The sequence below is a fragment of the Symphalangus syndactylus genome, chromosome 2 (genome assembly GCF_028878055.3).
Source record: "Symphalangus syndactylus isolate Jambi chromosome 2, NHGRI_mSymSyn1-v2.1_pri, whole genome shotgun sequence".
NCBI lineage: Eukaryota > Metazoa > Chordata > Mammalia > Primates > Hylobatidae > Symphalangus > Symphalangus syndactylus.
The window spans coordinates 41205476-41221239 of record NC_072424.2 but is presented as its reverse complement, the minus strand read 5'-3'; the positions used below and the strand labels follow the sequence as shown (position 1 = coordinate 41221239).

General features: G+C 46.9%; 1 protein-coding gene across 5 annotated transcripts in view; it reads right to left on the bottom strand.

The window, feature by feature from the left end:
• The window catches only part of RRP12 (ribosomal RNA processing 12 homolog), a 71698-nt gene that overhangs the window by 30370 nt on the left and 25564 nt on the right, over window positions 1–15764 (bottom strand). For 2 of the 5 annotated variants that reach the window (XM_055253336.2, XM_063628766.1), the window contains 8 exons: window positions 15464–15693; window positions 11753–11836; window positions 8135–8211; window positions 5248–5353; window positions 4932–5048; window positions 2992–3130; window positions 2754–2881; window positions 383–481 (listed from right to left, as the gene is read on the bottom strand). In XM_055253336.2, coding sequence (XP_055109311.2) covers window positions 383–481; window positions 2754–2881; window positions 2992–3130; window positions 4932–5048; window positions 5248–5353; window positions 8135–8211; window positions 11753–11836; window positions 15464–15693 — 980 coding nt within the window. The remainder of the gene's footprint in view (window positions 1–382; window positions 482–2753; window positions 2882–2991; window positions 3131–4931; window positions 5049–5247; window positions 5354–8134; window positions 8212–11752; window positions 11837–15463; window positions 15694–15764) is intronic. The other 3 variants (XM_055253342.2, XM_063628771.1, XM_055253352.2) reach the window with 3 other exon arrangements.

Below are 15764 nucleotides of genomic sequence, written 5' to 3'. Positions count from 1 at the left end.
ACAGAGGACTTCTTTGAAAAAAAAAAAAATGTGCATTTTGCTAACCATTTGGGGGATCTGATCCCCCCTCCCAAAATCCAACCACAGACCTCTAAGGCCGAGAGCCCTGCTCAAGGTATCTATGAGCACCACGAGACCATGCTGAAAGAGCTCATTAAAGTTAACTAGGTCAAGGGTCAAGGTCCCAGCTCCTGGGGACACTGATGTGAATTTGATGGCTGGACTCCAATCTTCCTTCCCCTTCTACTGGCCTCTTCCACTAGGACAACCCAGCCCAGCCAACCTCACGCTGCACACAAGGCGCAGGGCCAGTGCCCCCAGCACAGCCTCCCAAGGCACCACCCCCCACCCAATGCCCCCACATCCCACCAACAGGCCTCACCGTGATGATCTGGGCGTTGAGCTCTGCCGACAGGGTGCTCAGGCCAGGCCTGGCGTGGAAGAGGCTGTGAAAGGCCTGCATGGCACAGGCTGTCACCAGCTGGAGGGGGACACACAGGCTTAGAAAGGAACTACAAAGCCCACGGCTGGCCCTGGACCCCTCAACATTCCACTCCACCCGTGTGCTAGGGAGTTGAGGGCCCCCTGAACCTCACACATGCCCCCCACACAGAGACAACCTGAGGACTGCCACCTTAGTAAGACATAGAAGCCACTGAAAAAGCTTTAAATGACTTAAGCAAAGATAGAAACATTAACAAAATGGTTTTAAAATAACAGCCAAAAAAGCAGGCTATAAACGGTCTGCATGCTGTAATTACAGCTGTATTTTTTTTTTTTTTTTTGAGACAGAATCTTGCTCTGTTGCCAGATACGGGGTGAGACCAATACAGTTGCATGCCACCATGCCTGGCCAATTTTTTAATTTTTATAAAGACAGAGTCTTGTCTCACTATGTTGCCCAAGCTGGTCTCAAATTCCTTGCCTCCTGCCTTAGCCTCTCAAGTGCTAAGGTTACAGGTGTGAGCCACCGCACCTGGCCTTTACATGTTTTATCATGTATATTTGTTTATGCAAAGAGAAAATGTCTGAAAGGATACCCAGAAAGTTATTTGCATTGTCTACCTTAGGAAACAGGATTTGGAGGAAAGGAGATTTTTACTTTATACACTTCTGAATTGTTTTTCCCTTTTAAACAATGATCATATTATTAATATTTTACAATTTAAAAAATATGTATGTAAATAAACACTACAAGAGAATACACAAGGCCGGGCGCAGAGGCTCACGTCTGTAATCCCAGCACTTTGGGAGGCCGAGGTGGGCAGATCACCAGGTCAGGAGATTAAGACCATCCTGGCTAACACGGTGAAACCCCATGTCTACTAAAAATACAAAAAAGTAGTCAGGCATGGTGGCGGGCGCCTGTAGTCCCAGATACTCGAGAGGCTGAGGCAGAAGAATGGCGTGAACCCGGGAGGCGGAGTTTGTAGTGAGCCGAGACTGCGCCACTGCACTCCAGCCTGGGCGACAAACCGAGACTCCATCTCAAAAAAACAAACAAAAAAAAGAGAATACATAGTGAGTTGGCGGGGGTATCTGTGGGGGATTGGTTCCAGGACCCCCCATGGACATAGAGATCTACCAATGCTCAAGTCTCTATATTAAATGGTGTAGTATTTGCATATAACCTACACGCATCCTCCCATATACTTTAAATCACCTGGATTACTTATAATACGTAATACAATATAAATGCTACGTAAATAGTTGCTACACTCTGTTGTCTAGGGAATAACGACAAGGAAAAACACTGTACATGTTCAGTACAGAAGCTACCAACCATTTTCTTTTTCCTGAATATTTTCTTTTTCTTTCTTTCCTCTTTTTTCTTTTTTTGTTTTTTTGTTTTTTGTTTTTTTTTTTGACACACGGTTCTTGCTCTGTTGCCCAAGCTGGAGTGCAGTGGCATGACCACGGCTCACTACAGCCTCAACCTCCTGGGCTCAAGCAATCCTCCCACTTCCACCTCCCAAGCAGCTGAGACTATAGGTGCGTGCAGCTATGCCCAGTTTCCAAATATTTTCCATCCAAGGTTGGTTGAATTTATGGCTATGGGACCCACACATACAAAGAGCTGAATGTCTAAAGATTTACAGAATTGTGCTAGAAATGGTAGAAATACAGGAAATCATTTTTCATGTGTCTTTAAAGCTGCTAAAAAAAAATTGGGCCAGGCGCGGTGGGTCACGCCTGTAATCCCAGAACTTTGGGAGGCTGAGGCAGGCAGATCACCTGAGGTTGGGAGTTCAAGACCAGCCTGACCAACATGGAGAAACCCCATCTCTACTAAAAATACAAAAAATTAGCCGGGCGTGGTGGTGTATGCCTGTAATCCCAGCTACTTGGGAGCTGAGGCAGAAGAATCGCTTGAACCCAGGAGCCAGAGGTTGCAGTGAGCCAAGATTGCGCCATTCCACTCCAGCCTGGGCAACAAGAACAAAACTCCGTCTCAAAAAAAAAAAAAAAATTGGTATAGGGTACATAGAGCTGGTGCAGAAGGAGGGTTTACCAGCCCACTACGGATCCACCCTGACTCTAACCTGATCTCTGAGGTCAGCTTCCATCTGGAAGGGGACTCTGATACGGCCTGGCCTAGCCAAACACCACAGATTAATGTAGTGCTGTTGGTTTTAGCTTAAGAACACAGTCAGGGAGGGAGACCCCAGGCCCTGCATTTTGACTGACCAGCGAGTTCCCCAAATGCCACCACTACGGACCCCCCTTCCTCCAGCTCTGGGGCCTGAGCTCACCACATGGCTCAAGGTCATGACCCTGAGGAGAGTCTCACTGCAGCTCTTCACCAGGCCTTCCGGGAAGCAGGGCAGCAGGTCCTTCAGCAGCGTCAGCATGTGCAGCGTGGTGGTGGCCTCCTTAGAGCCTGGTATACAGAAGGGGAATTGAGACACCAGCCCCCGCCCTGCAGCAGGCTCTGTCCTGCTCTGCCAGCCACTGCCTCCCATCCACCTGCCCTCCATTTGGCTTCCCCACCTCCAGACTTCTCAATCTCCTGGATGCAGAACTTGGCAGTGGAAATGGCAGCAGGATGATGGGCAGGGGCCTTTTCACCAAACATGAATTCACTGCCCTTGAGGACTGAGCATACTCCATGCTGGGCAGCCTTCCGGATCTGAGGGGCAAGGAGAGCAGGGGACAAGGCCAGATCAGCGTTCCACCAGCATCTTGGGTGTCCGGCACAAGCACCAACCAATTTGCTTTGGCTGAAATACAGATCCAATGATGATCTGACTACTATAGATCTAGTGCTACATCAGGGCCTTCATGTGTACAGAATCCTGAGCTGTGAAGCAAGACAAACCTTGGTTCAAATCCCTGCTCTACAACTAACTCACCAAATGGCCTTAAGCAAGCCCAACTACTTAATTTCCGAGTTTCAATATCATCTTTAAAACAGGGGTTTCTTCATTCACTTAATCATCCGGCAAACACTGTGTGTCCACCAAGCCAGGCACTGTTCTAGGTCCTGGCAAACTGGCAGTGAACAGCAGGCAACTCACCTTCCAGCTGGGAGGCAGAAAACAAACAAATACATAACAGAAGCTTAAAAAGTACTTTGCAGATAATCAAGCAGGGGCTGCTACTTTTGTTGTTGTTGTTTGTTTGAGACAGAGTCTTGCTCTGTAGCCCAGGCTGGAGTGCAGTGGCGGATCTCCGCTCACTGCAAGCTCTGCCTCCCGGGTTCACGCCATTCTCCTGCCTCAGCCTCCTGAGTAGCTGGGACTACAGACGCCCGCCACCACATCCGGCTAATTTTTTGTATTTTTAGTAAAGACGGGGTTTCACTGTGTTAGCCAGGATGGTCTCGATCTCCTGACCTCGTGATCCGCCCGCCTCGGCCTCCCAAAGTGCTGGGATTACAGGCGTGAGACACCGCGCCTGGCCAAGGGGCTACTTTGTATACAGTGGTCAGGAAAGTGTCACCGCAGTGAAGTGCCACTGCAGCGAGAGCTGAAGGTGAGGAAAAGATCATGTGAGCACCGAGGGGAGGGGACATGAGACCATCTTGGCTGATGGTGCTTAGCACTGGGAGTGATTACATGACTGTTATCGTTACCACCTCCTGCCCTAAATTTCCAGAGGAAACAGTGGGGAACTATCACTTACCAAGCACCTGCGTGAGCCAGGAGGTGCACCAGGCCTGTGGGGAACACTGGAGTCTCCCCACAACTCTGTAGCAAAGTTGGTGTGATTATCTCTATTTCTTTTTTTTTTTCTTTTGAGATGGAGTCTTGTTCTGTTGCCCAGGCTGGAGTGCAGTGGTGCAATCTTGTCTCACTGCAACCTCTGCCTCCTGGGTTCAAGCGATTCTCCTGCCTCAGCCTCCCGAGTAGCTGGGATTACAAGCACCCACCACCACAGCTGGCTAATTTTTATATTTTGAGTAGAGTCGAGGTTTCACTATGTTGGCCAGGCTGGTTTCAAACTCCTGACCTCAAATGATCCTCCCACTTTGGCCTCCCAAAGTGCTGGGATTACAGGCGTGAGCCACCACACTCAGCCGATTATCTCTATTTCATAGTCAGGAAGTTGAAGCTCAGAGAGATTAAGTAACTTGCCCAAGGTCACACCTCGAGCAGTGAATTCAGGATCCAACTCAGGTCTGTGTGACTCCCCCAACTATGCCACCCTCCCTGCCAAGGTAAACAGACATACGGGGAGAGTCCACATCAACAGGGCAATGGCTGACGAGGCACCAGAGACTCAGATAGGGCTGACAGGGAACAGCCTCCTGCAGGAGGAAGAGCCGCCCTGCCTTCTGCATCTAAACGCATGGTGCCTCAGAGGCAGAAAGCAGAAGTCAGTACTCAGGGCAAGCTCCCCAGTGCCACTCAGCTAGCCAAGTCTGCGCTGCACTGGGCCGAGTGGTGGCTGTCCCCTTGCCCCATTTTCTAGAGATCTAGTAGTCTCACCTTGGGCTTGGGATGCACCGTGAAGCTCAGCAGCCCACGGTACACCTGAACGGTCACGGGGTAGCCCCAGGCCTCCAGGTCTTGCTTCCGCAGAAGGGTGGCCAGGCAGGAAAGGACCTGGAAGAAAGTCAGAGTCCCTCAGTGCCACCAGCCTCGGCCAGGAGGGAAAAGAGCCCAGGTTCTCACTGACTCCAGAAAATCCCATCTGTGTGAGGTCCCCAGGGTGCCTAAACCCCTCTCAGGGAACATCCAAGCATCACCAAATCAGACAGGCTCTAGGAGTCGCCAGATGAGAAACTAAACCCCAGACACTAACCCATCGGAGGACAGAGGTTGAGCCGCTGCTGGCCTGAGCTGACATGATATCCATGAAGGCTTTGGAGGTATCAGAGAACTTCTTAATGAGCACAGGGCTGGGAACACTGTGGGAAAGAACAGAGACGGTCACCCCAGAGGGTCTCTGAAGAGCAGCTGGTGTAGCCCCTCATGGTACTAAGGAGGACAGGGCAAGGGGCGCTGGTGGCACAGTCACTCAGCAAGTGAGAAACAAAGTCAGAACAGGCGCCCACCTTATCAGCCAGCTCAGTGTGCTTTCCACCCAGGATCCCTGCCTCCCTCACCTTCCCACTACCCACTCCTAAACTCACACCAATCCTCTCTCCACCTCCCCTGGCAGTTCACATCTCCAGAAAGCCCGGCGCCAACAACTCCTTCCCTCCCTTCTGCCACTCACTGCTCCAGGAATGCCCCTCCTGGGGGCCAACACTCACACTCCCTGGTATAATGACCCAAGTCACCCAGGGCCTTATGTTGTAGAATGCCACCTGATACACAAGTATCTTTTAAATTGTATTTTAAAATTTCTGGCCAGGCATGGTGGCTCACGCCTGTAATCCCAGCACTATGGGAGGCCAAGGTGGGCAGATCACCTGAGGTCGGGAGTTTGAGACCAGCCTGACAAACACGGAGAAACCCTGTATCTACTAAAAATACAAAATTAGCTGGGCGTGATGGCGCATGCCTGTAATCCCAGCTACTTGGGAGGCCAAGGCAGGAGAATCACTTGAACCCGGGAGGTGGAGGGTGCGGTGAGCTGAGATTGCGCCATTGCACTCCAGCCTGGGCAACAAGAGCGAAACTCTGTCTCAAAAATAAATAAATAAACAAACAAATTTCTAATTGTGGTAAAATACACATAAGATAAAACATCATTTTGGCTGGACGCAGTGGCTCATGCCTGTAATCCCAGCAGTTTGGGAGGCCGAGGCGGGACAATCATGAGGTCAGGAGATTGAGACCATCCTGGCTAACACGGTGAAACCCCGTCTCTACTAAAAATACAAAAAGTTAACCAGGTGTGGTGGCAGGTGCCTGTAGTCCCAGCTACTTGAGAGACTGAGGCAGGAGAATGGCATGAACCTGGGAGGCGGAGTTGCAGTGAGAGGAGATGGCACCACTGCACTCCAGCCTGGGTAACAGAGTGAGACTCTGTCTCAAAAAAAAAAAAAAAAAATTTCATTTCAATGATTTTTTTAGGTATACCATTCAGTACTGTTAAGTATATTCATGTTGTGGGTTTTTTTTTTTTTTTTTTTTTGGAGTCACCCAAGCTGGAGTGTAGTGGCACAATTAGGTTCACTGCAACCTCTACCTCCCAAGTAGTTGGGACTACAGGTGCATGCCACCACGCCTAGATCATTTTTTGTATTTTTTTTGTAGAGACAAGGTTTTGCCATGTTGCCCAAGCTGGTTTTGAACTCCTGGGCTCAACAGTTCACCTGCCTCAGCCTCCCAAAGTGCTGGGATTATAGGTGTGTGTCACCGCACCCAGCCAAGTATACTCACATTGTTGTGCAACCAATCTCAAGAACTTTTTCATCTTAAAGAATCAAGGTTTTTTATTTTTTACTTTATTGTTTATTTATTTATTTATTTATTGAGATGGAGTCTCACTCTGTTGCCCAGGCTGGACTGCAGTGGCTTGATCTTGGCTCACTGCAACCTCCACATCCTGTGTTCAAGTGATTCTCCTGCCTCAGCCTCCCAAGTAGCTGGGATTACAGGCATGCACCAACACACCTGGCTAATTTTGTATTTTTAGTAGAGATCGGGTTTCACCATGTTGGCCAGGCTGGTCTTGAACTCCTGGCCACTAGCAATCCTCCTGCCTCAGCCTCCAAAAGTGCTGAGATTACAGGTATGAGCCACTGAGCCTGGCCATTACTTTTAATTTTTATTACTCGAAACAAGTTTCATTTTCCTTTTTTTTTGAGATGGAGTCTTGCACTGTTGACAGGGCTGTAGTGCAATGGCGCGATCTCAGCTCACTGCAACCTCCGCCTACTGGGTTCAAGCAATTTTCCTGCCTCAGCCTCCCGAGTAGCTGAATTACAGGCGCCTGCCACCATGCCCAGCTAATTTTTGTGTTTTTAGTAGGGACGGGGTTTCACCATGTTGGCCAGGTTGGTCTCCAACTCCTGACCTCAGGTGATCTGCCCACCTCAGCCTCCCCAAGTGCTGGGATTACAGGCATGAGCCACAGCATGTAGCCTACCCAGCTAATTTTTATATTTTTAGTAGAGACGGGGTTTCACCATGTTGGCCAGGATGGTCTCGATCTCCTGACCTCTTGAATCTGCCTGCCTCGGCCACCCAAAGTGCTGGGATTATAGGTGTGAACCACCGCACCAGGCCAAAAAATTTCATTTTCAATAGAGGTTTCTGACTCTGCTTTTGCCTTCAACACTTTCACAATGATTTTCTGCTCTTCAATAAGGAAAGCACACTTGATTCTGTCACGAACACACTGAATACACATGGAACCAGGGAAGCACTGCAGGCCCTACGGATGTGCCTTTTGTTTTGGACAATCGAATAAGAACTTTAGATCTCACAGCACAAGCTCCTGAAAGTCTGCCTGGACACACACCACGTGAAGATTTTGGTGCTTTCCCAACCTTGTTGGCATAAAGGTAAACGATTCTAATACCAGGGGTTCAGGACAGCCTAGTTTTGTTAGAGATTTCTCACTAGAGGCCTACGACGGTATGTCACACGCTGGCCCATTCTGCATGCCTCTAGACAGTGTTCATGAAGAGCAAGTATCTTTTTAAAAAACAATTCCCTGATCCTGTTTCTCCTGTCCACATTCCCTTCTCCCCTCCACAAAAAGCCTTGGGGTTCAAACAGGAGGCAGAACTCACCGCTTCAGGACAAGGTTCAGCAGGTAAGCAACGGCAGCCAGGGACTCCGGGGACTCCACAGCTTCCATTGTTGTCATCTGAGGGCCAGATTGAGGGGGTGTGAATGGATAAAAACTTATACTGAGCAAACAGGAAAGAGAGTGGGGGAACATGTGCCCAGCAGAACAGTTGTGACAGAGAACCACAGTATCAGAGGTTCAAATCCCGACTCTGGCATTGTGTGGTTTTGGGCTAGTAATTTAACCTGTGACTCAGTTTCTTCATTTGCAAAGTAGGGATACTAATGCTACATACCTTATAAGTTGTCGTGAGGTTTAATTGAATTAATATATATAAAATACTGCCTGACACATAATTAAAACTATATATATGTGGCTGGGCGTGGTGGCTCACGCCTGTAATCCCAGCACTTTGGGAGGCCAAGGAGGGCAGATCACGAGGTCAGGAGATCGAGACCATCCTGGCTAACACGGTGAAACACCATCTCTACTAAAAAATACAAAAAATTAGCCAGGCGTGGTGGCGGGCGCCTGTAGTCCCAGCTACTCGGGAGGCTGAGGCAGGAGAATGGCATGAACCTGGGAGGCGGAGCTTGCAGTGAGCCGAGATCGCGCCACTGCACTCCAGCCTGGGCGACAGAGTGAGACTCCGTCTCAAAAAAAATAAATAAATAAAAATAAACTATACATATGTTTATGTGCATATACATACAGAGATAGATAGATAGTTTTTTTGAGAGACAGGGTCTCCCAGGTTGGAGTGCAGTGGTATAATCGTAGCTCACTGTAACTTTGAACTCCAAAGCTCAAGAGATCCTCCCACATCAGCTTCCCAAGCAGCTAGAACTACAGGCATGCGCCAAAAAGCTTGGCTAATTATTTTATTTTTTGTAGAGACAGGGTCTCACTATATTGCCCAGGCTGGTGTCAAACTCCTAGCCTCAAGCACTCCTGTGACCTTGGCCTCCCAAAGTCCTAGGATTAAAGGCGTGAGCCACCATACCCAGCCAAACACCACATACTGCCATCTAATTTATTTCATTGTTCTAGAGCAGAGGTTGACAAACTTTTTCTATCAAGGACCAGATAGTAAATATTTTTGGCTTTGCATGCACATTTGGTGGCTGTTGTATGCTCTTTTTGTGTGTGTTTTAACAATTCTTTAAAAATGTAATAACTGGGCTGGGCACGGTGGCTCATGCCCGTAATCCCAGCACTTTGGGAGGCCAAAGTGGGAGAACTGATTCAGCCCAGGAGCTCAGGACAAGCCTGGGATACATGACGAAACTCTGTCTCTACTAAAAATACAAAAATTAGCTGGGCATGGTGGCAGGCGCCTGTAATCCCAACTACTCAGGAGGCTAAGGTGATCATCGCTTGAACACAGGAAGTGGAGGTTGCAGTGAGCCATGATCACACCACTGCACTCCAGCCTGGGCAACAAAGTGAGACCCTGTCTCCAAAACAAAACAAAAACAAAAACAACAAAAAAACCCAAAGACAAAATAAAAAGTATACACACACACACACACACACACACACACACAGACACACATACATACATACACATATATGTTTATTTATGTAATGTAATAAGTAGGCCAGCATGGTGGCTCACACCTGTAATCCCAGCACTTTGGGAGGCTGAGGTGGGGGAGGATCACCTGAGGTCGGGAGTTCAAGACCAGCCAGGCCAACATGGTGAAACCCTATCTTTACTAAAAATACAAAAATCAGCCAGGTGTGGTGGCGCACGCCTGTAATCCCAAGTACTCAGGAGGCTGAGGCATGAGAATTGCTTGATACCATGAGACAGAGGTTGCAGTGAACTGGGATCGTGCCACTGCAGTCCAACCTGGGCAACAGAGTGAGACTCTGTTTCCAAAAAAAAAAAAAAGTAGGCTAGGCCTCGTGGCTCACGCCTGTAATCCCAGCACTTTGGGAGGCTGAGGCAGGCAGATCACGAGGTCAGGAGTTTCAGACAAGTCTGGCCAACATAGTAAAACCCTTTCTCTACTAAAAAATACAAAAAATTAGCCGGGTGTGGTGGTGTGCACCTGTAATCCCAGCTAGTCGGGAGGTTGAGGCAGGAGAATCACATGAACCCAGGAGGCGGAGGTTGCAATAAGTTGAGATCATGCCATTGCATTCCAGCCTGGGCGACAGTGCGAGACTCTGTCTCAAAAAAAAAAAAAGTAATAAGTAGCCAGTTGCAGTGGCTCATGCCTGTAATCCCAACAATTTGGGAGGCCAAGGCAAGATGACAAGATGGTTTGAGCCCAGCAATTTGAAACCAGCCTGTGTTGCAGGAAGTCAGGGACCCCAAATGGAGGGACTGGCTGAAGCCATGGCAGAAGAACATGGATTGTGAAGATTTTAGGGACATTTATTAGTTCCCCAAATTAATACTCTTGTAATTTCTTATGCCTGTCTTTACTGCAGTCTCTAAACATAAATTGTGAAGATTTCATGGACACTTATCACTTCCCTAATCAATACCCTTGTGATTTCCTATGCCTATCTTTACTTTAATCTCTTAGTCCTGTCAGCCGAGGAGGATGTATATCGTCTCAGGACCCCGTAATAATTGAGTTAACTACACAAATTGTACAGCATGTGTGTTTGAGCAATATGAAATGTGGGCACCCTGAAAAAAGAACAGGATAACAGCAATTGTTCAGGGAATAAGAGAGAACCTTAAACTCTGAGCCGGGCAGAACAGAGCCATATTTCTCTTCTTTCAAAAGCAAATGGGAGAAATATCACTGAATTCCTTTTCTCAGCATGGAATGTCCCTGAGAAAGAGAATGCGCACCTGGGGGTAGGTCTCTGAACTGGCCCCTCCGGGGCGTACCTGTCTCTTATGGTCTAGATTGCAGAGGTGAAATAAACTCCAGTCTCCCATAGCGCTCCCAGGCTTATTAGGAAGAGGAAATTCCCACCTAATAAATTTTGGTCAGACCGGTTGATCTCAAAACCCTGTCACCTGATAAGATGTTATCAATGACAGTGGTGCCTAAAACTTCATTAGCAATTTTAATTTCGCCTCGGTCCTGTAGTTCTGTGATCTCGCCCTGCCTCCACTTGCCTTGTGATATTCTATTACCCTGTTAAGTACTTGATGTCTGTCACCCACACCTATTCGTATACTCCCTCCCCTTTTGAAACTCCCTAATAAAAACTTGCTGGTTTTTGTGGCTTGTGGAGCATCACGGATCCTACCAATGTGTGATGTCTCCCCCGGACGCCCAGCTTGAAAATTTCTCTCTTTTGTACTCTGTCCCTTTATTTCTCAAGCCAACCGATGCTTAGGAAAATAGAAAAGAACCTACGTGATTATCGGGGCAGGTCTCCCGATAAGCCTGGACAACATAGTGAGACCCTGTCTCTTTAAAAAAAAGAAACAAAGAAAGAAAGAAAAGAAAAGAAAAAAGAAAAGAGAAAATAAAAATGTAGCAAATACCACCAGCCTTCCTAAGCCACCTAAGAATAACTGAAGCACTTTCACCTGGTCAAGGCTGTCCTTCTCTACCCCCACATGCCAGGGGCACTCATCTTCTGGCTAAATCTTGCCTAACCTGCTGCTCTGAACACCCACCCTCCAGTGGCACCCACTCACCAGAGCAGCGAAGTACTCAGTCTCCGTCTCCTTCCCTCCCTGGGAGCGAATCACCTCAGTGACAGCAGCCAGAACAGCACAGATCTGCACAGGAGGGAGAAAGCACTGTGACTATTTGAGACCTAACCCCACCCCAGGGGAGCCTCCTTTCCTTGCTCCTTCACAGATTAATCTCTGGTTAAAGCTCAGAGACAGACAAGACAGGCAACATTCAGGGCCTAGGTCCATACCAGGGGGCCCAGCAAATAAGAAGACTCAGAAAATGCTTGCTAAAATTCCACCATGAGGTACTAACCTTGTAGAAATACCTGCATGAGATGAGTGTGCAAATATTTATGTACAAGGATGTTCATGGCAGCAACAAATTGGAATGGTCAAGAAGCCATCAACAGGAGATTAATAATGTACTGTAGTTGTCTCTAATGTACTGCAGTTATCGAGGGGGGGATTGGTTCCAGGACCTCTAAAGATACCAAAATACAAGGATGCTCAGGTCCCTTATATAAAATGGTGTAGTATTTGTGTATAATCTATATACATCTTCCCATATACTTTATTTATTTTTTTTTGAGACAGAGTCTCACTGTTACCTAGGCAAGAGTGCAGTGGCATGATCTCAGCTCACTGCAACCTCCGCCTCTGGGTTCAAGCAATTCTCCTGCCTCAGCCTCCCAAGTAGCTGGGATTACAGGTGTGCACCACCATGGCCAGCTAATTTCTGTATTTTTAGTAGAGATGGGGTGTCACCATGTTGACCAAGCTGGTTTTGAACTCCTGGCCTCAAGTGATCTGCCCTCCTTAGCCTCCCAAAGTGCTGAGATTACAGGCATAAGCCACTATGCCTGGCCTCCCATATACTTTAAATCATCTCTAGATTACTTGTAACACGTAACACAATGTAAATGCTATATAAATAGTTGTTATACTGTATTTTTGTTGTTGTTGTTGTTTTTGTTTTTGAGACAGAGTCTCACTCTGTCATCCAGGGTGGAATGCAGCGGCACACTCTCTGCTAACCGCAGCCTCCACCTCCCGGGTTCATGCGATTCTCCTGCCTCAGCCTCCTGAGTAGCTGGGATTACAGACATGTGCCACTACGCCAGGCTAATTTTTTGTACTTTTAGTAGGGATGAGGTTTCACTATGCTGGCCAGGCTGGTTTTGAACTTCTGACCTCAAATGATCTGCCCACCTTGGCCTCCCAAAGTGCCAGGATTACAGGCGTGAGCCACCTCACCCGGTATATTATTATTATTTTAAAAAGATTTTTCAATCCATGCTTGATTGAATCTGTAGGTGCAGAACCCGCAAATATGGAGACCTGACTGTATCATTATATAATAACGAAAGATTTAAATAGTGCGTTATTCAAAAGAATGAGAACAACTATATATTAACTTATAAATGTCGTTCAGTAGGGAAAAAGTTGCAGAACAGTGGATAGAAAATAAACTAATCAAGCACGGCACAATGGCTCACACCCATAATCCCAGCACTTTGGGAGGCTGAGGTGGGCAGATCCCTTGAGCCCAGGAGTTCCAGACCAACCTGGGCAATATGGCAAACCCCATCTCTACAAAAAATACAAAAATTAGCTGGGTATGGTAGCACTCCCCTGTAGTCCCAGCTACTTGGGAGTTGGGAGGCTGATCAGCCACTGCACTCCAACCTGGGTGACAAAGTGAGACTCTGTCTGAAAAAAAAGAAAAGAAAAGAAACTAATCACATTTTGGTAAACCTAAATAACAAAATTGGGTAAAAGAACAACAACAACAACAACAAAACAACAACAACAAAATATATATATATATATTTTTTTGAGACAGAGTCTTGTTCTGTCACCCAGGCTGAAGTGCAGTGGTGCGATCTTGGGTCGCTGCAACCTCCGCCTTCAGGGTTCAAGTGATTCTCGTGCCTTAGCTTCCCAAGTAGCTGGGATTACAGGCGCATACCGCCATGCCAGGCTAATTTTTTAGTAGAGATGAGTTTTCACCATGTTGGCCAGGCTGGTCTCAAACTCTTGACCTCAAATGATCTGCCCACCTCAGCCTCCCAAAGTGCTAGGATTACAGGTGTGAGCCACTATGTCTGGCCTGAAAATTTAATTTTTAAATTTTAACTACTCACAATTTAAAATACTTGATCCATTTACTAGGAAACATGTATTTGTAACAACCTGGCAAATAGGTTCATACTAATTCATAGTAGACAAATCTACTTGTACAACTATAAATGTTATGAACTCTAAATACACACAAATCAAGTATTTCCAATGAAAATTTAGCATCTAAGTAGGGGTATATGGGTAAATTATACACTAGATTTTGAAGACTTGGTATCATAAAAATAACGCTGTAGTAAAATATACTGATTATACATTGAAGTGATAATATTTTAAAGATACTGAGTTAAATAAAGTACATTATTAAGATTAATTTGGGCCGGGCGCAGTGGCTCACACCTGTAATCCCAGCACTTTAGGAGGCCGAGGCGGGTGGATCACCTGAGGTTGGGAGTTTGAGACCAGCCTGACCAACATGGAGAAACCCTGTCTTTACTAAAAAACAGAAAATTAGCAGGGCATGGTGGCGCATGCCTGTAATCCCAGCTACTCGGGAGGCTGAGGCAGGAGAATCACCTGAACCCAGGAGGCGGAGGTTGCAGTGAGCCGAGATTGCGCCACTGCACTCTAGCCTGGGCAACAAGAGCAAAACTCCGTCTCCAGAAAAAAAAAAAAAAAAAAAAAAGATGAATTTATTTTACCTGTTTCTTTCAGTTTTTAATATGGCTACTAAAAATTTTTAAATTACATATGTGGCTTGAATTTAGATTACTATTGGACAGAGCTGGTCCAGGAAGACAGACAATGACCCATTAACAGGAGCTCTGTGAATGACTCAAGTTGGGGGATCTACCATCACATTATATTCTTCTTATATCATTTTGATATCATTTAGAATTTTGACATTTTTTATTTCAAAAACAAAAAATATATATAACTTTAAAGTATAGATAATAAAAGTAAGGCCAGGCACGGTGGCTCATGCCTGTAATCCCAGCATTTTAGGAGGCCAAGGCAGGCGGATTACCTGAGTTCCGGAGTTTGAGACCAGCCTGGCTAACATGGTGAAACCCCGTTTCTACTAAAAAAAAAAAAAAAAAAAAAAAAAAAAAAAAATTAGCTGGGCGTGGTGGCACATGCCTGTAATCGAAGCTACTTGGGAGGCTGAGGCAGGAGGATTGCTTGGGCCTGGGAGATGGAGGTTGCAGTGAGTGAAGATCACGCCACTGCACTCCAGCCTGGCCAACAGAATGAGACTCTGTCTCAAAATAAATACATGAATTAAGTTAAATTAAATTAAAGTAAATAAATTTGGTTCTTGCTAAACATTTCCTAATCACTGTTACTCAGCATTTATTTACTCAACATATGTTTATTGAAAATACTCTGTGTAAGAAGTGCTGTGTTAGGTATAGCCGAGGAGAGAAATGTTTGGAAAATATTTCTACCCTCAAGTACTTCAGCAGAGATGTTCTTACAAAAAGCAGAAAGTGGAACCTGCCCTAGGAGGAGACATAAAGGGGAGGAGCGATGACGCATCATCCAGAAATACCAGCTGTTGTCATCGGAGACCCGTCAGCCAGAGCTGAAGAAAAGGCATGAGTTGGCCTCTCCTCACTATCCTATGGCCCTCCTGACCCTCGCCCCTACCTCCTTGTGGGCAGCCGAGTTGGACTCCCAGAAGCGCTGTACTTTGCTGAAGGTGACGTTTGTGCAGTCGGAAAGGCCACTCAGGAAGGTGCCCGAGGACTTCTCGGTGACAGCCAGCTCCGCCTCTTCTTCCATGGGCGTCTCGGGGGCTTCGCTTTTGCCCAAGCGCAAGGACCCTGACTGCAGCTCATTATGTAACTTCACAGCATCGACTGTCAGGTCACTCCTTCCTGAGAGCCAGAGGCACAAGGTAAGGCCCAAGCCTCCTTTTGGTCAAGAGAACAGAACAACCCCTGGGAAT